Below are 23,839 nucleotides of genomic sequence, written 5' to 3'. Positions count from 1 at the left end.
CAAACCGTTTGAACCCCCCACCCCACCGGAGCAGCGGATGAGAGGGTCCAGCTCTGCAGAGCAGCTCAAACATGGCAGGGCGTGGAGTCGATGTGATGTGTTCATGGTCCGTGTCCGGGTCTGCCACCGACTCCCTCCCTTTAGCGGTGCCCGCGCCCGAGGAGCGGAAACCGAGGAAGAGGAGGAGAGCCTTCTGCTTGGCCAGGATGAAGTCCCGCAGCAGCTCCGGCGATCAGCAGCAGCATCAGCCCGCCGCAAACAACAACAACGTGCCGTTTATGATCCACTGCCAGATAGGCAAGGAGATCAAACATATCTGCAGCAACTGCCGGGGGCCGGAGCCGCTGGACGGTGAGAGAGCCCGGATCAGTGTACTACAGGAGCGAGGAGGAGGAGGAGGTGGTGGTGGTGGTTCTACTCCTCTGTTTTTAAATTATTATTGTCATCTGTCGGTGACCGCTCCCTGCCTGCCGGGGAGTTGGGGGTGAGGGTGGGGGTTAGGACCCAGATCAGCCCTTAATGGTCTTTAATACGAAGTAAATTGACTTTACAGCATCCTGTAAAGGACTTGGTGATATGGTTTCCTCGCTGTCCCCGGTTCTGTCTCCCGGTGTCTCTGAGATGAGATAAAGGAGATTTCACTTTACTGTGCTTTAGCTTTTCTTCAGTTTTCTATTTTAAATGTTTTTCATATTTTATTTATTTAACGAAGGAGTTGATTTAATGGAAAACCCTGTTCCCGGTGTCACCAGCCGTCCTCAGATGAATCCAGATCCAGATCATTTAAACCATAGTGCTTCATAAAGACTAAACCGTTTTTTTTTTTTTATTTAATTACAGTCACTGGTGGAAATAGCTGATTACATTTACTCTAACTCTGTACTTTAGTACAGTTGTTTTTCCAGATGTTTTTCATCATTTTCTGACATTTTTTTAGATGATAACAGCCCTGCCTATTTTTACCAGTGATTATTTTTTCCCATATTTTTTATTTTGCCTGTTAATCAGATTCTGAGGTGATGTCTTCAGATATTCAATCTACACTGATACAAAATCTTTGAGAAGCAAGAACCAGAAGATGTTTGGACTTTTTACTTGATACAACAACTCAAATCAGTTATTAAAATAGTTGTTTATTGATTTTCAGTCAATCAGCTAATCCAGAAATTGACTAATCACCATTTTCAGCATTGATTGATTAAAGCTCATTAACAATAACAAGACAATGAAAACCATGAATTGACCGAGGAGCTGGATCAGTCCTTAAATGGACCGAGCGGCTTCAGTCCTGGTGTCACGGCCTTATTGTTGTTTGGCTGCTGCGAGTTGTTGTTGAGCTTGTTGTGGAGTGAGTCAGTGTTTTGAGGCAGCAGTGAGGGGCTAACTGACCCAGGGTCAGACTAAAAGAATGTCACCCTGCAGTGTGAGCCTGAGCCCTCTGACTCACACTGCTGTGCTGGGAGGGGGGTGGGGGGGTTTGTCAGTCAACCCCTGCATCAGGGAGAGGACATCTACATTTTGTTTATGCAGGGACAAAGATGAGCCCAGAGGGACGATTCATAAAAAACACTCTGTGACTCGTTAAAAGAAAATTTCTCCTCAGAAATAAACAGTTTTGCTTCAGCTCTGTGGATCAGCTGGAGATAAACTCACGCAGCGTAATGCAAGTGTTTGTGGCTGAATGTTTGTACAGCAGGTGTGAGGAGCAGCGGTGGGAGAAGTTTTCAGATCCTTAGCTTCAGTACTGCACTGACGCCTCACCTCAAATACTCTGCTACAAGTACAAATCCATTGAAAGTGTTATTCAAGTGAAAGTATGTGAGTATAATGATGGAAAATGTACATTTTATTGCTGTAGCTGGCTGAGGTGGAGCTGATTTTAAACTGTTTTTAGAACAACTGATTGTTTCATTGTAGAATAATCAGCTGATTGTTTTCTGGGCTAATGAATTGTTTGTTTTGTAAAAATGATAAAAACAGGGAGAAATGTTGTCGCTGCTCACCGGATTTGAAAATGACACCTGTACAAAGTTTTTATCCAAACCTCCAAACAAGCAGAGCGGGAGCAGCCAGACAATGAACTGTGTTTGAATTTTCATATTAAAAATGATAAAATAAAAATGTTAACCTGTAAATGAACTAAATGGGTGAAATAACAATAGAGGATCAGAAGTATAAAGTAGAATGAAAAGAAAAGTCCAGTGAAGTGAAAGTTCTTCAGATGTGTTCAGTGTTTGTATGAATGTTGTTCGTTCCACTGCTGAGTTGACTCGTATCACTGCTGTCGATTTTTCACACTGAGAGAAACTTTCCTTTTATTTGTGCAGGGAAAGTTTCCTTGAGCTTTAACTCTAACTTTCACACCTGGGTGCTGTTTCGTCCGCCCTCACTGGAGCAGCTGGGGAGGGGAGGTGGATTATTTTTGGGTGAAAATAGGGCGGTTTTTGTTGGGCGGGTGGGGGTGTTGTTGGACATTACTGTTGTTGAAAGGTTTCTGAACAGTGGCTGCTGAGCTGTTACCGATTGAAGCTGCTATCCCTCTTTGTAACGGGGCCACCTCCGGGCTGACGTCTCCTCCTGTCTGCAGCTGCTTTATTGGTTTTCGATCGTACGGTTTGTTTTTCCGTCACGCCGCTGACATCCTTCTCAGATTTTATTCTCTGTAACAGTTGTTTGGTTCTGCCAAAACAAAAATGGTCTAAAATTGGCAAAATGTTGATGTGAGTCAGGAAGTGATCAAAGAGCAAAGCTTCCAGGACCTGACAGCTGTCAACACGCGTTGCTACAAACACATTTTGGTCGGTACCCAAAAAAAAAAGTATAGAGATTCAGTGCTCAGTCATGTTTTGGTCCCATTTGTCTGGTTGTTGTTGTTTGTTTATTGGTCTGTTAGTAAGCAGGATGTGTCAAAAATTACTTTACAGACTTGACTGGGGCTTGATGGAAGGTGAGGCCTCTGGTTGAGGAACATGTGATTCATTTTTTTGTGCGGTTCTGGAGCCACTGGTGCAGCCATGTGGCCTTTTGTCAGGCTTTTTTCTCTTTGGTTCATTTCTTTCCAAACCATGAAGTAAAATTATATTTTTTGTGGATTCCTTGTTTGAACAGAAATGTATTTTATTACACCACAGACAGTTTCCCCTTCATAAAGTTTTCATCAAATGTTCATTAAATCTGGAGCTTGACATATTAAGTTAATTTTCATTTAATGATCCAAACTCTTGTCCTGTGTGTTTTTGCCACATGAACTCTCATCCTTGTATATTTAATGAGATGTTTTGCAACAGCAGAATCAGTGACTTACTCCCTTGAAATTTTGCTTCATTCATCCGTCCACATTATTTTAACTTCTGACAGAACATCTTGGCACTGTATGTATTTCAGTCCTCTGTGTTTTGTCTTTAACATGAAACCAGACCTACAGTATTTGTGTTGCTTTATGTGTGAATAGGGGTGTGGTGTCACCCTTTATGGACATTTTGGTGTGTGAAGACACTGCTCACTGAGGCGATATGAATGTAAGAGATTGATCTGATCTTCCTGCTTGTATTTCACATGTACACTGTTCTTTTCCTCTGTAGAATATCTGTTTGTAAATGAGTGTATCTGTGTCTGCTTCATCCATGTCTTCCTGCTCTGAAATGTTGGCTTCGTGTATTCTTTCCTCGTCCATTGCCGCTGGCTGATGCTTCATGCTCTCGTTGTGTAGAGTCTTTCATAGTGCAGGATGTTGTGTGCAGTGGGAAAAGTGTAATTTCAAATACACGCTCTGTAGAACGGCCTCCAGCGTGATTACTTTCAAATAACTCCCTGTAGGGCCGAGGGAATTACAGCTCAGAGTCAGACACTGGATGGGAAAGTGGAGGAGGGAAAGACTCCTTTTGTAACACAGATTCAGTTCCTCTCTGCTGGGCTTATCCTGAGGTGTTGTTTTTCTTTTCCCCCTTGTTGCGTAAGGTTTCTGCTGGTGGAGCCACCTGATGCTCTAACTCTGGCCTGACTTGATTATGCACGGCCCCCTGGGAGATCTTGTTCCTTGACATTTGAATCAGAGATCATCTGTTTTCCTAATTCCTAATGATTGCAGCTCTGTACCTTAGTTTTTGTTGTTGTTGTTGTTGCAGAAAGCTGCAGATAAATCTCTAAATTATCTAGTAATCAAATATTTTAACTGGGCTGTTTTTGTGCTGTGGGTAAAAAAAAAGAAATAACACCATCAGCCAGGTTGAAAACGTATTTGTGAAGGTGCTGTTTACCTGCCTGGTAATGACCTTGCTGTTCTCATCCTGTTTTCCAGCTGAGGAAGTGGAGAGGTTGGCGGCGATGCGCTCGGATTCGCTGGTACCCGGCACACACACACCTCCCATCCGCCGGCGGAGCAAATTTGCCACCCTGGGGCGTCTGTTTAAACCCTGGAAGTGGAGGAAGAAGAAGAGTGAGAAGTTCAAGCAGACCTCTGCAGGTGAGACCCAGAGCACTGTAAACACAGCACCTCCATCAGCAACCGGGTCCCCAGCTCCCACCTCCCTGTGAAAATCTGCTTCACTCACATCTCAGACAGCAGATAAACGTCTCCCTGTTGCACCTGGCAACGGCAACATTGATGAATGATTGCACAGAGGCGCTGGGCTGCAGAGCAGGGGGTGATATAGGGGCTGCAGCAAAGATCTGCACTGTATGATTATGGTTATGGTTATGGTACAGGCTTCAGGCACAGAACATCAGCACTGCAGAACCTGATTCTCAGGGAACGGACTGGTTTTAACACAAGTGTCAGAAAATTAAGTTTTATTTTTTAAAAAGTGGATTAGATGTGTAAAAGATCAATATTTAGTGATAAACCTTCATCACTGGGCCCTTTTCTTAAACTGAAGCTGGTTTTGCTTCATCAGAAGAGCTTTTTAGATGTTGGGAAAGCTCCTGAAAGTTTTGGTTTGTTTCATTTTTCTTCATGGTTTGATTTTGTGAGAAAATGGTAGGTGAATAAAATCCTTTTTATCTGGATTGAAATCATGGATGCTGGACTTTCCCATTATCCCATGCACACAGACATCCCCAGATTTCCCGTCATTCACTCGTTCACTGTTTGACATACGTCATTATAATGAAACCTGTGTAGACAGTATAATTAATATTGATTAATTATTTATTTTTGTGTGTGTGAAATTCCATTAAGACTCAGATTCTGCTTTTCGAGCGAAATAAAATGCAAAACATTTTGACAGGGGAAATCTGATCAATGATGTCCAGCAAACTGATCAATGAGCCAGGAGCTGATTGTCCATCAAAAAAATCCACCTTTCACTTTCTGGGATGCCATGACAACAAAGACAGAAATGTACGTAAGGCACAAAACAACAGACTTTGACAAGTTAAAAATAAAATTGGATGAATAAAAGAAAATATCAATACAAATAAATAAGATATAATAAATAAAAATAAAAATAAACGGTAACAGATATATGATCAAATATTCACATATACGCAGGCGATCACAAAGTTAATATAAAGATGATAAAGACTAAATTTGACCAATCGTGGAAGATTCGAGGTCGTGTGAAAAAATTTACTGAAAAACTACTTTACACAGTTTATATTTATTTCACTGGGTTCAGGCGTTATGGCTAAAAAGCTGTTAATTACAGTCGTCATTGGAGATGCAAACACAACAGCTGTGGAACAGCTGATAATTAATGTTCCCTGCAGCAGCAAATTAGCTTTAAATGGCGATCGTCAGCGCGCCGCTGTGTTTTCTCTTCAGCTGTGAATTAGCGACGTGTCCTCGGTATCTGAGGAAATGTGGCTGTCGGTGCAAAGGTATGGTTCAGATCTACAGTGTGCTCTGAAACAGAGGAAAGCGTCTGATTTGGACGGAGAAGCGGGGGCTGTTGCAGTTTCTCCGCCGGCTGAATCGTTCCACGTCCTGTTCTCGCTGAGGGGACACAAACACGGGGCAGAGAGGTGAGGAGAGGCTTCCTCCAGCCAAGCTGTTCCCCCAGCTGTCACAGCACTCGGAGTTTTCTGCATTATTTTTAATCCGCGAAAACCTGCCTCCTCTCTCTGCATCCATATACATTTTACAGCACACACACACACTTTTGTATGTGTTGTGTGCACCATGTGTTAAGACTGGACTCTTGCCATCATTCAGTCAAGGTGCATTAATTTATGTGAGCATTCATGTGGCTGGATACAGAGAAACTGACCATGCTTTTTTCTTTCTTTTTTTTTAATAGAGATTATTTACTGGGGTGTAAATATGTTTCTCTGCAAGAGAAATGAAAATATATGACTGAACAGATGAAAGTCAGAAACATTTTAGTTTCAGTTCTCAATTTTCTTTCTGTCAGAAAGAATAAAAACACAGATTTTCTGATTTGTTTCGTCCTTTGTTCAGATTTGTGTTCAGTTACCAGGCAAGGACTTCGGGGAAAAAAAAACAAACTCCAGCTATAACATTTATGGACTGTTCGGAGAATGTATCATATCTGAGGCAGATGAATATGAATCTTTTTTGTACTTCACATTGACAACCTGTCAGCCACTACTGTACCATATATCCTAGCGACGTCGCTTGAATCTGTTGTATTGGGCCATAAAATGTCAGAAACTGTCTGGAGCCTAGTTTGGTTTTAGTATTGCACAGTACAGGAGCTCACAACGCTCCCTGATATTCCCACACTGCCTCGTATTGTTTTACTCATATTGTTTCCTTTGAATTAACCCCGAGTCTCTATGTAATTGGATGAGTCCAACTAATTTAATGAAGTGAAAAGTAAAAACCGGCACAATAAAAAAACATTAAGTCGCAAGAGGAGAGATTAGATGAAACCTAATGATCCCCAAAAGGAAACTGTCATAAGCATAAAGCTGTTAGCAGCAAGGTGGAGGAATAAAACCTGAAAAACTGTTTAGAGTAACTGTGTGTAAAAAAAAAAAAAAAAAACATGTAAAACTGTTGGTCTGGGCATTAATTCAGTTTTCTCTTGTATTTTCTGTGACTGAAAACCTGTCATTGTAATGAAATGATCATGTTGTGTTATAGTTTTATAAAATACTGTTCTTTAAATAACTGATTATGAAAGATTGTGGAAAAAAATGTAAATTTAGATAGGAAAGTTTCACTATTCAGAGTTTTGTCTGACGTAAAAATGAGAACAAAGGAGAAGTTACGTGAGATTTGTTGCCAAAGATCGTGATCTCAGTGAGATTATCTGATTACATAAATGTTATCAGTGTTCAGTCCATACAGGGATGAGGGACCTGCAGTGAAAAAGGGAGTGAGTTTGATCATTTACTCAAAAAAGCAAAACTCATTTTAACACCTGAAATATCTCTTTAAGTAATTCAGTAAATTAATTAGTAAATAATAATTCAGGCTTATTCTGAAAGTCCTGTCATGACAGAACAGCTATTCTGCAGCCACCGTCCTGCAGCCCAGCCACCCCCCCCCCCCCCCTTAGAGACACCGTCAGCTGGTTCAAAGGTTGACACATCCCTCAACACGAATATCCTTCTCAATACGCAGTGCACTGCAGCAACCTGTCAGTTTTCTCTCGTTGTTGTTGTTGTTTGACGTCATGTCCTCCCCGCGCCCTCAGTGTTGGAGAGGAAAATGTCCACTCGCCAGAGCAGAGAGGAACTCATCAAGAAAGGAGTGCTGAAGGAGGTTTACGAGAAAGGTGAGGGTCCAGGAAATACCAAACATTTGCTGGTTCCAGCGTCTGAAATGTGAAGTTCTTTTCCTAAATTGCACATCTTTAGGTTTTGGCCTGTGGGAAATTAAAAACAGGCGTTATATATATATTTTTTTAAAGGTTTTCTAAACAAAATGGTTAATCAAGAAAATGGTTAATCACAGATGAATTGATAATGAAATTAATTGTTAGTTACAGCTACGTCTCCTTACATTTATATGTCCGATGTCTGCTTTTATTGTGTGTGACTTGTGATAAGCATTTGTTATTATTTTTGACATTTTATGTCACATGTTTTTGTTATGAAAATAATTCTCAGAGCCCCAAAATCCCAGTTTGTCCAAAAACCAAAAATATTCAATTTACAATCATTTTGAAGCTGGAATCAGAATTCAGCCAATGAATTGATTCATTGGTTTAGCTTTTCTAGCTCCTGCCTTTTACTTACATATTCTTGATTCTGCCCCTCTTCACCACTCTTCTTCTTCCTCTGCAGATGGCACATCCCCATCCCCGGCACGTGAGGAGGTGAATATGGAGAACGGACGCTCTCCGGTGCTCGGTTCCGGCCTGTCAGAGCCTGAAGGTACTGAGCTGATGGAAGGAGCAGTTGCAGCTGTAGGTAAGCAGCAGAGCCTCAGCACCGCTGCCGTCTTGTCTCTCATCTCGCGTTGTAGCATCTGACTGTTTTCTTTCTTTGCTTTTCAGGTTTGCTGGAGTTTCAGATGGCCGGTGACGGTGCATGTCAACAGGACCACACCCAGAAATCCAGCCAGGCTCCGCCTACCAAGAAGTCCACTGTGTATCCGGCTGACGGTGCTGAATCGACACTCTCCAGACCTCCGACGCTACTCAAACAACCTCCTGCGCTACCACCCAAACCGTTCACCAGGCTACCGAATCACATCACAGGTGCGTTCGCCGTCATACACATTCACACTTGCATTTCTGACTCTGCACGAACGCCTCGTCCTTTCATGTCCTCCCTCTCGCTGCAGATGGTGCCCCAGTGAAGTTGCCATGTATGTCGGTGAAGTTATCTCCTCCTCTACCTCCAAAGAAGCTCATGATCTCCGTACCTGCAGGGAGCATGGAGCCCTCTTCGCTCGCCTTCCAGAAGTGCCCCGCCCCTCCCAGCCATGCTCCAATGGGCGGGCACTCCCTGCAGTACGGGACGCTACCTGTTCCTCTCCACCCGCCCAGCCGAATCATCGAGGAGCTCAACAAGACCCTGGCCCTAACCATGCAGAGGTTTGAGAGGTAAGGGTCACGCCCTTGTGATCTGACAGAGCTGTGATGTTAGGAATGAAAATAAGCATTGGTGTGTATTCATGATGCATAAAACTCTGCACACAAACCACGTCTTACACTCTTTGCTCTGCCATCCTGTAAAATTCAAAAGCCTGCAACTTACTGTTGTTTTACAGATCTGTAACATATCTATTTCTGCAGACTTTCATCTCGTCTTTGCCTTTTTTCATGCTCAAACATAATTCTACCTCTAAAAATGATTAAAACAAGGAAAAGAATGTCACTGTTGGGTAGAACTGCTCATAACTACTGAAGAGACATGACTTTGTTTTAAAGGGTCACAGATTTAGTCCAGATGTAGTGAAAATGGGCATCGTGAGCTCTCAAGGCCTAAGGTGCCATCTTCCTCAAATCCTCATGTTTGTGAAGTGAGAGGCAGAAGATGGTTGGCATTTTTGTTGGATATGTGAAAGATAAATATTCAAATAATGAACTAACCTGTTCATCCTTTCAGGTTTTCTTTTCAAGTATCTTTTCTTGGCTCCCAAGACTTGAATTATTTTTTTTTTAGTTATTACAAAGAGAAGCCTGTGGTGTTTCCTCCTCAGCCAGTTCAGTTTCTAATTTCAGAAGCCTTCCATGGCCGTGCTGTGTCCTCCCGACTGTCTTTGTCAAAACTCTGCTGACATGATAAATGAGTTGTTTTCATTGGTCCTGGTCCACTAACGACAGCATATTGGTTACATCCTGTCATGTCCACTGGTTCCCACCTTCACATCCATCAGTGTGATTGGTTACCTGTCTGAGGATTCATTTCCTACAGTCCAGGCTCTGCTCTGTGCAGCTGCTGTTCATGGAAAAGCTCACGGATGTGATTTTACCTGTTTATTTTTACACTTTTCATCTCACTCAGTTTTGATTCTACTTTTCTTTCTCCAGCCTTTGTTCTCTCCCTGACAGGTCACAGTGTACATAGACATTTATTCGCTCCGTCACACTCAAACATGCAGCAGCTCTTCTGTTATTTCACAACTCTTGAACCCTGTTCATGCGACAGTGAGTGCACACCCCTGACCTTTGCCCTTTCCCGCCAACCCACAGCTCCATGATGCACGCTGTTCCCACGGTGACGATCGAGTGTGACGACGACAAAGAGAACCTCCCCAACGAGGCGGACTACGAAGACCTGCCGGGGATGTACAAGGACGAGGAAGAGGAGGATGACGACGAGGGGGAGGAAGAGGACGAGGAGGAGGAAGAGGAAGATGAGGAGGAAGATGAGGACGATACACTGTTTACAAGTAGGTCTTTTTTTTCCCCCGTGTTATTTGAAGAAACGTCTGAGTTTGAGCTTTTACCAGTTAATACTGTAACCAGAAACAGTTTGTGTCATCTAACAGTCACCTGCCATTAATCATAATACACATTAATGACACGTGTGCATGTGTCATTTATATTAAGTGTTTGAGCATGTGTGTCTCCATATGGTTCCACAAGCACAGACATGCTTTGAAGCACTCAAAGCATGTCTGTGCAGTTTCCAATCAGAGATGCTAATTATTTATCTCGGAGGCATTATACATATAGTGTATAAGAGCAACATAAACATAAATAATTCATAGAAAGAGGGGTAAAATGGATTGTACAGCTGAGAGTGATGTTCTTATCTTACCAGGAAAAAACAGAACAAGACAAAAGAAGGTCAAACAGAAAGCTGCAGTAATTCCTGTTATTTGCCCATTAGGGGGCAGAAGAACTTAGAGAAGCACATGGCCCTGACATCCTTATAACACTGTCATGGTTGATGTGTTTGTTTTTGTCCATTTATTGACCCTAAGTCCAGTACTCACTCTTCCTTTTAGCTCTGGTTTAGTCTTCACCAACACCTGAGAAAAATATCTGGCTCTTTAGCTGCTAAATGCTCCAATGAGATCACCAGCTGTTCTCTGACTGTGTCTGTCTGCTGTTTGGAGCTGGACAGGTGTATTACTGTTGGTTTTATCAGAGATAGTCTGATGAAAACAGCCACAAATACTGATACTGAATAAGGAAATGGTGCCATAAAACCAAAATAAGGAGCTCAAAGAGAAGCTCCACAGAGCTGCGGAGTTGGTGATAATTCTGTGTGGGTTTGTTGCTGCCAGTGACTCCATTTACATTACAGTCATCTCATTATTTGTTCCTAAAAAAGAAAAAAGTTGATTTGATTGGGAGATGACAGCTTAACTGATCTGCACAGAAAAGATGACTGTGTATATCAACACAACACACCCACTTCCCTCTTCGTATGATCACTGTAGGCACACTGGCAATGAAGGTCTTACGAAAGGACTCTCTGGCCATCAAGCTGAGTAACCGTCCATCGAAGAGGGAACTGGAGGAGAAAAACATCCTGCCATTGCAGTCAGACCAGGAGAGGCTCGAGTCCCGACAACAAACAGCCACCAAACTGACCAGGTGAGCTGTCGGATCAACAATGCGCATGCTGGTGTTACACAGGCACCGAGTCAACGTCAGCCTGTGACCACTCATGTAGACATATGCATGTTACCCGCAGTCACCTGCAGTGCTTTAAGCCATGTGAGCTGTGATAGATGTGACCTGGCTGCTACAAGGAGCAGATGATGGATGATGAGTCACGATGGAGGAGGAGGTAGAGCTGAGAGAAGGAAAGAGATTAAAGTGAAGTGAGGAAAAAAGAAACTGGAGCAGAGACACACTGAGCATGTGCAGATGCAAAAATGTTTACCAACATAATCATATAGCATTATCTCTAATCACTCCCAATGTAGAATTGTCAAAATTTAAGCTACTTAAAAATCTGTGTGACAAAATATCCTGTTTTTGGCTCAACATCATAAGCACTTATTCAAGAGAACAGGATCGGACAAAGGTTTATAGACACCTGCTTGAAACCAAAGTTTTTAATCATTATGGTTACTATGATTACATGTGCAAGGTGCAACTGGTGATTTTCAATAAATGTCCTTTATTGAGTAATCTTTATTTTCATATATATAATAATAATCTTTACAACAGCAGCCGGAGTTGCTGACTTGACTGTTTAGATCCGAGTTGAGCTTATTGAGACAGAGCAACTTGAAAACAGCTTTTAAATATTAAGTACGTGAGTTTTTCATCTGGATTTGAGAAGAATAAAATAAATATATGCACTGGAAATAAAGCTTCTGAAGATATACAGTTTGCTCTGTGGAAAATTTCACAAGTCAGACCACATAAAATCAGAAAGATGGTTTTCAAAGTCAAATATTTCAGTGCAGTAAATTCAGTTGTATTTAAATTTCAACTGTAAGTTCACAGTAGTGAAAACATCTCAAAATGTGGTTTTCACCTGCTAATATGATTAACATTATTATGGCAAACATTTGCTTCCTTACCCGAGGCCATGTGGACGTCCTCAGATTCATTGTTTTGTCAAAAACCCCGAAGATATATAATTTATATTCAATAATATAAAACAGATGAAAGCACCAAGTCCTCACATTAAAGAAGGTGGAACCAGCACTTAGTCAGTCATCATGCCAGCTAAAAAGGTGTGTAGCATAATGTTTGGACATATTATATGTTCTGGTATATGAAAATCATGCAGATCTTATTGTTGTGGGGAATTTGTCATATCTAGCTTTAAAAACATACACTGTGAATTTGTTACACATCTCTGAAGAATCTTATCCTCCCTGTGTTCTCACTCTCTATCACTCTGCTCACTCAGATGTATGAATCACTCTGTCCCCTTCACAGACCCTGTAAATTCACAAAATACAGCCTCATAAAAAAAAAAAACCCATTACGTGCACAGTCAGCGTTTCTGCTCAGTCTGTCCACAAGAGTAAAATCTCTCAAAAAAGATTTTGTGTGAATCGAGCACAGTGAAGGTGATCTGAAAACACACGCAAATATTAACACCATATAAAAATAGATTTCCTGAAATACATGTGTTTTCCTTTTTTTAAATTTTTTTTCAGGCGGTTGAGTCAAAGGCCAACAGCAGAGGAGCTGGAGCAGAGGAATATCCTCAAACGTAAGTCACTTTGAATACCAGAGGAGACAGAGAACAGATAAACTTTAATCATTACTGTGTGTGTTCACGGTCTTTTTCTGTCCTTCCCTGCAGCTCGAAACGATCTGGAGGAGCAGGAGGAGAAGAGGGAGATCAAGAGACACTTGTCCAGAAAGGTAAGACAGAGAAAAGACATATACACCCTTTAGTATGTATTAAAAACAATCATGGACTGCATGTGCTAGATAGATAGATAGTCATTCCTCGGAGAGCAATTATGTTACAACAGCAAGTAAAAAAAAAAGTCACAAAAAGAAAGGAAAGGACAAGTTGACAGCTAACTGGCAGCACTTAGCAACTCTAAAAAATACAGTGCAACAAAATATAAAGACACAGAAATTGAAAAAAAAAAAAAAAAATATATATATATATATATATATATATATATGAAAAGAAAAATAACAATAATAAGTAAAATAAAATAAATAAAAAGCAGGGAGCAGAATAATATGTACAATAATATATACAATGTTGTAGAAATATAACCCGTCAGGTGTGCAGTATGTACATTTATAATAGATAATAGAGCCATGGTTCTCTAATAGTGATATGTACAGTTGTGCAGCAGTGTATAGTTTATGTACAATAATCTTCAGATAGATAAATATTTATTGAACTGTTATTTATTATATATTTTTAAATAAATTTTGACTTTAAAACATAACTATATACTATACAGTGTATTGCACATAGAAAAAGCAGCCAAAACAAATTCACCTGTTACTCTTTAACAATCAAAAAGTCAGAATGGGAATTAGGAGACACTGAACCAACGTCACAGAGGCACAAACAGAGTTGAAATAAGGGTAATAAGGGAGTATGAGGCCTGCAGTTGGACCTCTTTTCTTGCACCAGTTCTGCTTCAATAGCTGTTACAGTAAAATGTGGATCCTAAAATGCTTTGCACAGACAGAACCAGGAGATTTTTTTGGCTTTCAAACAATGAATAATTTGTCATGGTTGTGTGAAGATTTAGTCTGGTACAGACCAAAACGCACCTAAAGTAGAACTCCTGAGGCCAAAGTGTCCCACAGCTGGCATGGTGTAATTTAGAAAGGTTACACAATCCTCTAACAGTGCTCGTCTTTTCTGCACAGACAGGTTTTCAGTTTTCTTGTTAATAATTAGTAATAATTGGACGTAACACCCTTCCTTAACTCCCCCGTAGCTCAGCCAGAGGCCGACAGTAGAAGAGCTGAGGGAGGCAAAGATCCTCATTCGCTTCAGTGACTACGTGGAGGTGGCCGAGGCTCAGGACTACGACAGGCGAGCAGACAAGCCTTGGACTCGGCTAACGGCTGCTGATAAGGTTAACTTAAAGCTAAACTGGATTAAAGTTGTCTGTACACATATACTCTATATTTACTGTATGCTCACACATATATACAAATATGTGTTTGTGTGTTGTTCAGGCTGCCATAAGAAAGGAGTTAAATGAGTTCAAAAGCACAGAGATGGAGGTGCATGAGTCGAGCCGTCATCTGACCAGGTAAGAAAAAGTCTCACTCACACTGGCTAAACTTGTGACACACAACAAACACACTCGACCACACGACCGGCCTCACAAGGCTGTAGGGCTGGGCGATGCAGCTTAAAAAATAACCATATGTAAAATAACAGATTTTTCCCCTTTCCTGAGAGCAAACTACAGTTCATAAAAAATCATTTTAAAAAAGTTTTAATTGTATTTTATTTTGTTTTGATTTGATTTTTCTTTCTGAGATTTTACCTTTACTTTGGAAAGGAAAGTGAAGGAAAGTACGGCTGGACCATAGGTCTGTTGTGGCCAAGTAAAAAGACACCTCTTCCAACTCTCTTGTGATCTTTTCACGAGTGCAGTTGTACAGGTGGGGTAAGGCAACTTCACCAAAAATACTTCATACCTGGGATCGAAAGTTTTCAGCATGTGAAGAAATCCTGGCTTCTCTACAGTATAAATGGGCACCATGTCTTTTGCAATATACAAGGCAACCGAATCAGTGAGAGCTTTCCACCGGGTTCCTTTCTTATCATACAGGACACATTTAGAAAATGATTTTTAGCAGCGACATTCCTCCCACTCGGCTGCATGCCTCTGTTTGAGGCACTGAAATAAGTTAGTGGTACTGCTACCTTTGGTTACAACCTTTAAACAGTGTTTGCAAAGTGTCTGTGTTTGTTCTGGATCTCATGCTGCAAAACCGAACCACCTCCAAACTACGGGTGAAACTGTGCCTTTTTTAGGGGTGAGCTGTTCTCTGGCTGCTGCCATGTTGATTTACTAGTGATGTGTCAGTCACGAATGAAACGGCTCTGAGAGTCGGCTCTTTGAAGTGAATGACGGGAGCCGGCTCCTGATTGGGAGCTGTTTTTTTTTTTTTCTTCAAGCCGCACATGATTGATCAATGAGTACGGGGGGGAGGGGCGGTAGTTACACTCGCAGCAGCTGTAGCACATGAACAGGAGAGCAGGAGGGGCAGAGAGATAGAGAGCCAGGGGCTACAAGAAAAGACAACATCGATGCTTTAGAAAGGTATAGTTAAGAAAATGAGTGACACCAGGAAAAGAAGCAAAATCTGGAACCATTTCAATTATATTGATAATACAAAGGCAGAGTTTAGAGTCTGCAAGAAAAGAATTTCATATAGAGCTGGCTCAACAAACAACCTACACAGGCACCTGAGAATTTATTGTTTAAAATTTGTTTAAAAGAAAAAAGTTTAATATTGTTAAAAGTTGAATTGTAAATAATAGTTTTTTGTATTTTTTATGATTTATTTTATGTGGAGGAAATGAAGGCATATTTATATAATAAACATATATAAATAAAAAAATACATTAGTAATATATTTTGCACATATTTTTACATTATTGTTGATAGTAAATTAAATAGTATGGCCTCAAAATATCATAAAAAGGGTCATAGTAAAGTAAGGCTTCAAAATAGGCCAAAAAAAGTTATACTTTAGTATGTCCTCAAAATGTCATAAAAATGGTCATAGTATAGTAAGGCTTTAAAATAGGCCAAAAAAAGTCATACTTTAGTATGGCCTCAAAATGTCATAAAAATGGTCATAATACAGTAAGGCTTTAAAATAGGCCAAAAAAGTCATACTTTAGTATGGCCTCAAAATGTCATAAAAATGGTCATAGTAGAGTAAGGCTTCAAAATAGGCCAAAAAAAGTCGTAATTTAATATGACCTCAAAATGTGCCAAAAAACGTCATAGTATAGTAAGGCGTCAAAATCGGCCAGAAACAGTCAAATTTTTTTTTTGCCTCAGAATGTCATAAAAATGGTCATAGTATAGTAAGGTGTCAAAATCGGCCAAAAAAAGTCAAAAAATTTTTTTGCCTCAAAATGTCTTAAAAATGGTCATGGTATAGTAAGGCGTCAAAATCGGCCAAAAAAAGTCAAATTTTTTTTTAACCTCAAAATGTGATAAAAATGGTCATAGTATAGTAAGGCGTCAAAATCGGACAAAAAAAGTCCAAATTTTTTTCGACCTCGAAATGTCATAAAAAACGTCATAGTATAGTATGGCGTTTTTTTCGGGCAAAAAAAGTCAAAAAAGTTTTCGGCCTCAAAATGTCATAAAAAACGTCATAGTATAGAAAGGCGTCAAAATCGGACAAAAAAAGTCAAAAATTTTTTCGTTCTCCAAATGTAATAAAAAACGTCATAATATAGTAAGGCGTCAAAATCGGACAAAAAAGTAAAAAAAAAATTTGACCTCAAAATGTCATAAAAAACGTCATAGTATAGTATGGCGTTTTTTTTTTTGGGCAAAAAAAGTCAAAATTTTTTTCGACCTCAAAATGTCATAAAAAACGTCATAGTATAGTATGACGTTTTTTTTTGGGCAAAAAAAGTCAAAATTTTTTTCGGCCTCAAAATGTCATAAAAAACGTCATAGTATAGTATGGCGTTTTTTTCGGGCAAAAAAAGTCAAAATTTTTTTCGACCTCAAAATGTCATAAAAAACGTCATAGTATAGTAAGGCGTCAAAATCGGACAAAAAACTTAAAAAAAAAAATTCGACCTCAAAATGTCATAAAAAACGTCATAGTATAGTATGGCGTTTTTTTCGGGCAAAAAAAGTCAAAATTTTTTTCGACCTCAAAATGTCATAAAAAACGTCATAGTATAGTAAGGCGTCAAAATCGGACAAAAAAAGTCAAAAAAAATTTTGACCTCAAAATGTCATAAAAAACGTCATAGTATAGTATGGCGTTTTTTTCGGGCAAAAAAAGTCAAAAATTTTTTCGACCTCATAATGTCATAAAAAACGTCATAGTACAGTATGGCGTTTTTTTTCGGGAAAAAAAAGTCCAAATTTTTTTCGGCCTCAAAATGTCATAAAAAACGTCATAGTATAGTAAGGCGTCAAAATCGGACAAAAAAAGTCAAAAAAAATTTTGACCTCAAAATGTCATAAAAAACGTCATAGTATAGTATGGCGTTTTTTTCGGGCAAAAAAAGTCAAAATTTTTTTCGACCTCATAATGTCATAAAAAACGTCATAGTATAGTATGGCGTTTTTTTCGGGCAAAAAAAGTCAAATTTTTTTTCGACCTCATAATGTCATAAAAAACGTCATAGTATAGTATGGCGTTTTTTTCGGGCAAAAAAAGTCAAAAATTTTTTCGACCTCATAATGTCATAAAAAACGTCATAGTATAGTATGGCGTTTTTTTCGGGCAAAAAAAGTCCAAATTTTTTTCGGCCTCAAAATGTCATAAAAAACATCATAGTTTAGTAAGGCGTCAAAATCGGACAAAAAAAGTCAAAAAAAATTTAGACCTCAAAATGTCATAAAAAACCTCATAGTATAGTATGGCGTTTTTTTCGGGCAAAAAAAGTCAAAAATTTTTTCGAACTCATAATGTCATAAAAAACGTCATAGTATAGTATGGCGTTTTTTTCGGGCAAAAAAAGTCCAAATTTTTTTCGGCCTCAAAATGTCATAAAAAACATCATAGTTTAGTAAGGCGTCAAAATCGGACAAAAAAAGTCAAAAAAAATTTCGACCTCAAAATGTCATAAAAAACGTCATAGTATAGTATGGCGTTTTTTTCGGGCAAAAAAAGTCAAAAAAATGTTTGACCTCAAAATGTCAGAAAAAACGTCATAGTATAGTATGGCGTTTTTTTCGGGCAAAAAAAGTCAAAAATTTTTTTGACCTCATAATGTCATAAAAAACGTCATAGTATAGTATGGCGTTTTTTTCGGGAAAAAAAAGTCCAAATTTTTTTCGGCCTCAAAATGTCATAAAAAACGTCATAGTATAGTATGGCGTTTTTTTCGGGCAAAAAAAGTCAAAAAAATTTTTGACCTCAAAATGTCATAAAAAACGTCATAGTATAGTATGGCGTTTTTTTCGGGCAAAAAAAGTCAAAAATTTTTTCGACCTCAAAATGTCATAAAAAACGTCATAGTATAGTATGGCGTTTTTTTCGGGCAAAAAAAGTCAAAAAAAATTTTGACCTCATAATGTCATAAAAAACGTCATAGTATAGTATGGCGTTTTTTTCGGGAAAAAAAAGTCCAAATTTTTTTCGGCCTCAAAATGTCATAAAAAACATCATAGTATAGTAAGGCGTCAAAATCGGACAAAAAAAGTCAAAAAAAATTTCGACCTCAAAATGTCATAAAAAACGTCATAGTATAGTATGGCGTTTTTTTCGGGCAAAAAAAGTCAAAAAAAATTTTGACCTCAAAATGTCATTAAAAACGTCATCGTATAGTATGGCGTTTTTTTCGGGCAAAAAAAGTCAAAAATTTTTTCGACCTCATAATGTCATAAAAAACGTCATAGTATAGTATGGCGTTTTTTTTCGGCCAAAAAAAGTCCAAATTTTTTTCGGCCTCATAATGTCATAAAAAACGTCATAGTATAGTATGGCGTTTTTTTTCAGGCAAAAAAAGTCAAAATTTTTTTCGACCTCATAATGTCACAAAAAACGTCATAGTATAGTAAGGTGTCAAAATCGGACAAAAAAAGTCAAAAAAAATTTGACCTCCAAATGTCATAAAAAACGTCATAGTATAGTATGTCGTTTTTTTCAGGCAAAAAAAGTCAAAATTTTTTTCGACCTCATAATGACATAAAAAACGTCAAAGTATAGTAAGGCGTCAAAATCGGACAAAAAAAGTCAAAATTTTTTTCGACCTCAAAATGTCATAAAAAACGTCATAGTATAGTATGGCGTTTTTTTCGGGCAAAAAAAGTCAAAAATTTTTTCGACCTCCAAAAGTCATAAAAAACGTCATAGTATAGTATGGCGTTTTTTTCGGCCAAAAAAAGTCAAAATTTTTTTCGACCTCCAAAGTCATAAAAACTCATAAAAAACGTCATAGTATAGTATGGCGTTTTTTTTGGCCAAAAAAAGTCAAAAATTTTTTCGAACTCCAAAAGTCATAAAAAACGTCATAGTATAGTATGTCGTTTTTTTCGGTCAAAAAAAGTCAAAATTTTTTTCGACCTCCAAAAGTCATAAAAAACGTCATAGTATAGTATGGTGTTTTTTTCGGGCAAAAAAAGTCAAAAAATTTTTTGACCTCATAATGTCATAAAAAACGTCATAGTATAGTATGGCGTTTTTTTCGGCCAAAAAAGTCAAAAAATTTTTCCTTCTCCAAATGTCATAGTATAATAAGGCGTCAAAATCGGACAAAAAAAGTCAAAAAAAAATCGACCTCAAAATGTCATAAAGACTCATAAAAAACGTCATAGTATAGTATGGCGTTTTTTTCGGGCAAAAAAAGTCAAAATTTTTTTCGACCTCCAAAAGTCATAAAAAACGTCATAGTATAGTATGGCGTTTTTTTCGGCCAAAAAAAGTCAAAATTTTTTTCGACCTCCAAAGTCATAAAAACTCATAAAAAACGTCATAGTATAGTATGGCGTTTTTTTTGGCCAAAAAAAGTCAAAAATTTTTTCGAACTCCAAAAGTCATAAAAATCGTCATAGTATAGTATGTCGTTTTTTTCGGTCAAAAAAAGTCAAAATTTTTTTCGACCTCCAAAAGTCATAAAAAACGTCATAGTATAGTATGGTGTTTTTTTCGGGCAAAAAAAGTCAAAAATTTTTTTGACCTCATAATGTCATAAAAAACGTCATAGTATAGTATGACGTTTTTTTCGGCCAAAAAAGTCAAAAATTTTTTCCTTCTCCAAATGTCATACTATAGTAAGGCGTCAAAATCGGACAAAAAAAGTCAAAAAAAAATTCGACCTCAAAATGTCATAAAAACTCATAAAAAACGTCATAGTATAGTATGGCGTTTTTTTCGGACAAAAAAAGTCAAAAAATTTTTCGACCTCCAAAAGTCATAAAAAACGTCATAGTATAGTATGGCGTGTTTTTCGGTCAAAAAAAGTCAAAAATTTTTTCGACCTCAAAATGTCATAAAAACTCATAAAAAACGTCATAGTATAGTATGGCGTTTTTTTTCGGCCAAAAGTCAAAATTTTTTTCGAACTCCAAAAGTCATAAAAAACGTCATAGTATAGTATGTCGTTTTTTTCGGTCAAAAAAAGTCAAAATTTTTTTCGACCTCCAAAAGTCATAAAAAACGTCATAGTATAGTATGGCGTTTTTTTCAGCCAAAAAAAGTCAAACATTTTTTCGACCTCCAAAAGTCATAAAAAACGTCATAGTATAGTATGTCGTTTTTTTCGGTCATAAAAAGTCAAAAAATTTTTCGACCTCAAAATGTCATAAAAAGTCATAAAAAACGTCATAGTATAGTATGGCGTTTTTTTCGGCCAAAAAAAGTCAAAATTTTTTTCGACCTCAAAATGTCATAAAAACTCATAAAAAACGTCATAGTATAGTATGGCGTTTTTTTCGGGCAAAAAAAGTCAATTTTTTTCGAACTCCAAAAGTCATAAAAAACGTCATAGTATAGTATGTCGTTTTTTTCGGTCAAAAAAAGTCAAAATTCTTTTCGACCTCCAAAAGTCATAAAAAACGTCATAGTATAGTATGTCGTTTTTTTCAGCCAAAAAAAGTCAAACATTTTTTCGACCTCCAAAAGTCATAAAAAACGTCATAGTATAGTATGTCGTTTTTTTCGGCCAAAAAAAGTCCAAATTTTTTTCGGCCTCATAATGTCATAAAAAACGTCATAGTATAGTATGGTGGTTTTTTTCAGGCAAAAAAAGTCAAAATTTTTTTCGACCTCATAATGTCACAAAAAACGTCATAGTATAGTAAGGCGTCAAAATCGGACAAAAAAAGTCAAAAAAAATTTGACCTCCAAATGTCATAAAAAACGTCATAGTATAGTATGTCGTTTTTTTCAGGCAAAAAAAGTCACAAATTTTTTCGACCTCATAATGTCATAAAAAACGTCATAGTATAGTAAGGCGTCAAAATCGGACAAAAAAAGTCAAAATTTTTTTCGACCTCAAAATGTCATAAAAAACGTCATAGTATAGTATGGCGTTTTTTCGGGCCAAAAAAGTCAAAATTTTTTTCGACCTCCAAAAGTCATAAAAAACGTCATAGTATAGTATGTCGTTTTTTTCGGTCAAAAAAAGTCTAAATTTTTTTCGACCTCAAAATGTCATAAAAACTCATAAAAAACGTCATAGTATAGTATGGCGTTTTTTTCGGGTAAAAAAAGTCAAAATTTTTTTCGACCTCCAAAAGTCATAAAAAACGTCATAGTATAGTATGTCGTTTTTTTCGGCCAAAAAAAGTCAAAATTTTTTTCGACCTCCAAAAGTCATAAAAAGGATTCAAAGGATTCAAAGGCTTTTATTGTCAATTCACCATATGTCAGACATACAGGGGAATCGAAATGTTGTTTCTTCTCTCAACAATGTGTGTTTTACAATATAAATAAACAATTTAAATAAAACCAGCTAAATAAGCAAACTTTCACTACAATATAAATATATAGTAAAGAAATATATGGAAAACAAATATATATATATATATATATATATATATATTTATGTATACATATAAATATGAATATGAAAATTGCAGATTGCTGAATAGTGCAAATGGTTATGTGCAAGTTGGCCAAAAGATTGTCTTAGTTACAGAGTCCAGGTGGCAGTGGGGGTGGGGGGTGGGGGTCAGCAGAGTTGGAGTCCAGGGGCGGGGGGCAGGGGGGGGAGGTAGTGTACAGAGTTCAGTGTCCTGACAGCCTGGTGGATGAAGCTGTTGGACAGTCTTGTGGAGCGGGCCCGGAGGCATCGGAACCGTCTCCCTGAAGGCAGGAGGCTGAAGTGGGGGTGTGAGGGGTGTGAGTTGTCTTTCACAATGTTGATGGCTCTGCGGGTGATGCGTGTGTTATAAATGTCTGTGAGGGGCAACAGAGGGACACCGATGATCTTGCTGGCTGCATTCACTATGCGTTGCAGTGTCTTTCGGCAGGAGGCAGTGCAGCCTCTGTACCACACAGTGATGCAGCCAGTGATGATGCTCTCAATGGTGCCCCGGTAAAGAGCACATGATGGGAGGTGGGACATGGGCTCTTCTCAGTTTGCGGAGGAAGTAGAGGCGTTTACTATACTATACTATACTATACTAGTATGTCGTTTTTTTCGGTCATAAAAAGTCAAAATTTTTTTCGACCTCAAAATGTCATAAAAACTCATAAAAAACGTCATAGTATAGTATGGCGTTTTTTTCGGGCAAAAAAAGTCAAAATTTTTTTCAACCTCCAAAAGTCATAAAAAACGTCATAGTATAGTATGGCGTTTTTTTCGGCCAAAAAAAGTCAAAATTTTTTTCGACCTCCAAAGTCATAAAAACTCATAAAAAACGTCATAGTATAGTATGGTGTTTTTTTCGGTCAAAATTTTTTTCGACCTCCAAAAGTCATAAAAAACGTCATAGTATAGTATGGTGTTTTTTTCGGGCAAAAAAAGTCAAAAATTTTTTGACCTCATAATGTCATAAAAAACGTCATAGTATAGTATGGCATTTTTTTCGGGAAAAAAAATTCAAAATTTTTTTCGACCTCAAAATGTCATAAAAAACGTCATAGTATAGTATGGCGTTTTTTTCGGTCAAAAAAAGTCAAAATTTTTTTTGACCTCCAAAAGTCATAAAAAACGTCATAGTATAGTATGTCGTTTTTTTCGGTCAAAAAAAGTCAAAATTTTTTTCGACCTCCAAAAGTCATAAAAAACGTCATAGTATAGTATGGTGTTTTTTTCGGGCAAAAAAAGTCAAAAAATTTTTTGACCTCATAATGTCATAAAAAACGTCATAGTATAGTATGGCATTTTTTTCGGGAAAAAAAATTCAAAATTTTTTTCGACCTCAAAATGTCATAAAAAAAGTCATAGTATAGTAAGGCGTCAAAATCGGACAAAAAAATTCAAAATTTTTTTCGACCTCAAAATGTCATAAAAAACATCATAGTATAGTATGGCGTTTTTTTCGGCCAAAAAAGTCAAAAATTTTTTCCTTCTCCAAATATCATAGTATAGTAAGGCGTCAAAATCGGACAAAAAAAGTCAAAAAAAAAATCGACCTCAAAATGTCATAAAAACTCATAAAAAACGTCATAGTATAGTATGTGGTTTTTTTCGGTCAAAAAAAGTAAAAATTTTTTTCAACCTCCAAAAGTCATAAAAAACGTCATAGTATAGTATGTGGTTTTTTTCGGTCATAAAAAGTCAAAAAATTTTTCGACCTCAAAATGTCATAAAAACTCATAAAAAAACGTCATAGTATAGTATGGCGTTTTTTTCGGGCAAAAAAAGTCAAAATTTTTTTCGACCTCCAAAAGTCATAAAAAACGTCATAATATAGTATGTCGTTTTTTTCGGTCAAAAAAAGTCAACATTTTTTTCGACCTCC

At 37.8% G+C, this 23,839-nt stretch overlaps 1 protein-coding gene across 2 annotated transcripts in view; it reads left to right on the top strand.

The window, feature by feature from the left end:
- The first annotated feature begins 289 nt into the window (after positions 1 to 289).
- The window catches only part of phactr1 (phosphatase and actin regulator 1), a 36,637-nt gene continuing 13,087 nt past the window's right edge, over positions 290 to 23,839 (top strand). Inside the window, exons 1-12 of one of the 2 annotated variants that reach the window (XM_041040976.1) lie at positions 290 to 351; positions 4,298 to 4,462; positions 7,602 to 7,682; positions 8,194 to 8,319; positions 8,406 to 8,609; positions 8,696 to 8,957; positions 10,050 to 10,249; positions 11,249 to 11,405; positions 12,935 to 12,990; positions 13,084 to 13,145; positions 14,198 to 14,338; positions 14,442 to 14,522. In XM_041040976.1, the coding sequence (XP_040896910.1) occupies positions 4,324 to 4,462; positions 7,602 to 7,682; positions 8,194 to 8,319; positions 8,406 to 8,609; positions 8,696 to 8,957; positions 10,050 to 10,249; positions 11,249 to 11,405; positions 12,935 to 12,990; positions 13,084 to 13,145; positions 14,198 to 14,338; positions 14,442 to 14,522 (1,509 nt within the window). In that variant the 5' untranslated portion in view covers positions 290 to 351; positions 4,298 to 4,323. Of the gene's footprint in view, positions 352 to 4,297; positions 4,463 to 7,601; positions 7,683 to 8,193; positions 8,320 to 8,405; positions 8,610 to 8,695; positions 8,958 to 10,049; positions 10,250 to 11,248; positions 11,406 to 12,934; positions 12,991 to 13,083; positions 13,146 to 14,197; positions 14,339 to 14,441; positions 14,523 to 23,839 lie in introns of those variants that run through there. The other variant, XM_041040977.1, reaches the window with a different exon arrangement.

Source organism: Toxotes jaculatrix, chromosome 6 (genome assembly GCF_017976425.1).
Source record: "Toxotes jaculatrix isolate fToxJac2 chromosome 6, fToxJac2.pri, whole genome shotgun sequence".
Taxonomy (NCBI): domain Eukaryota; kingdom Metazoa; phylum Chordata; class Actinopteri; family Toxotidae; genus Toxotes; species Toxotes jaculatrix.
This window is presented reverse-complemented; position numbering and strand designations above follow the sequence as displayed.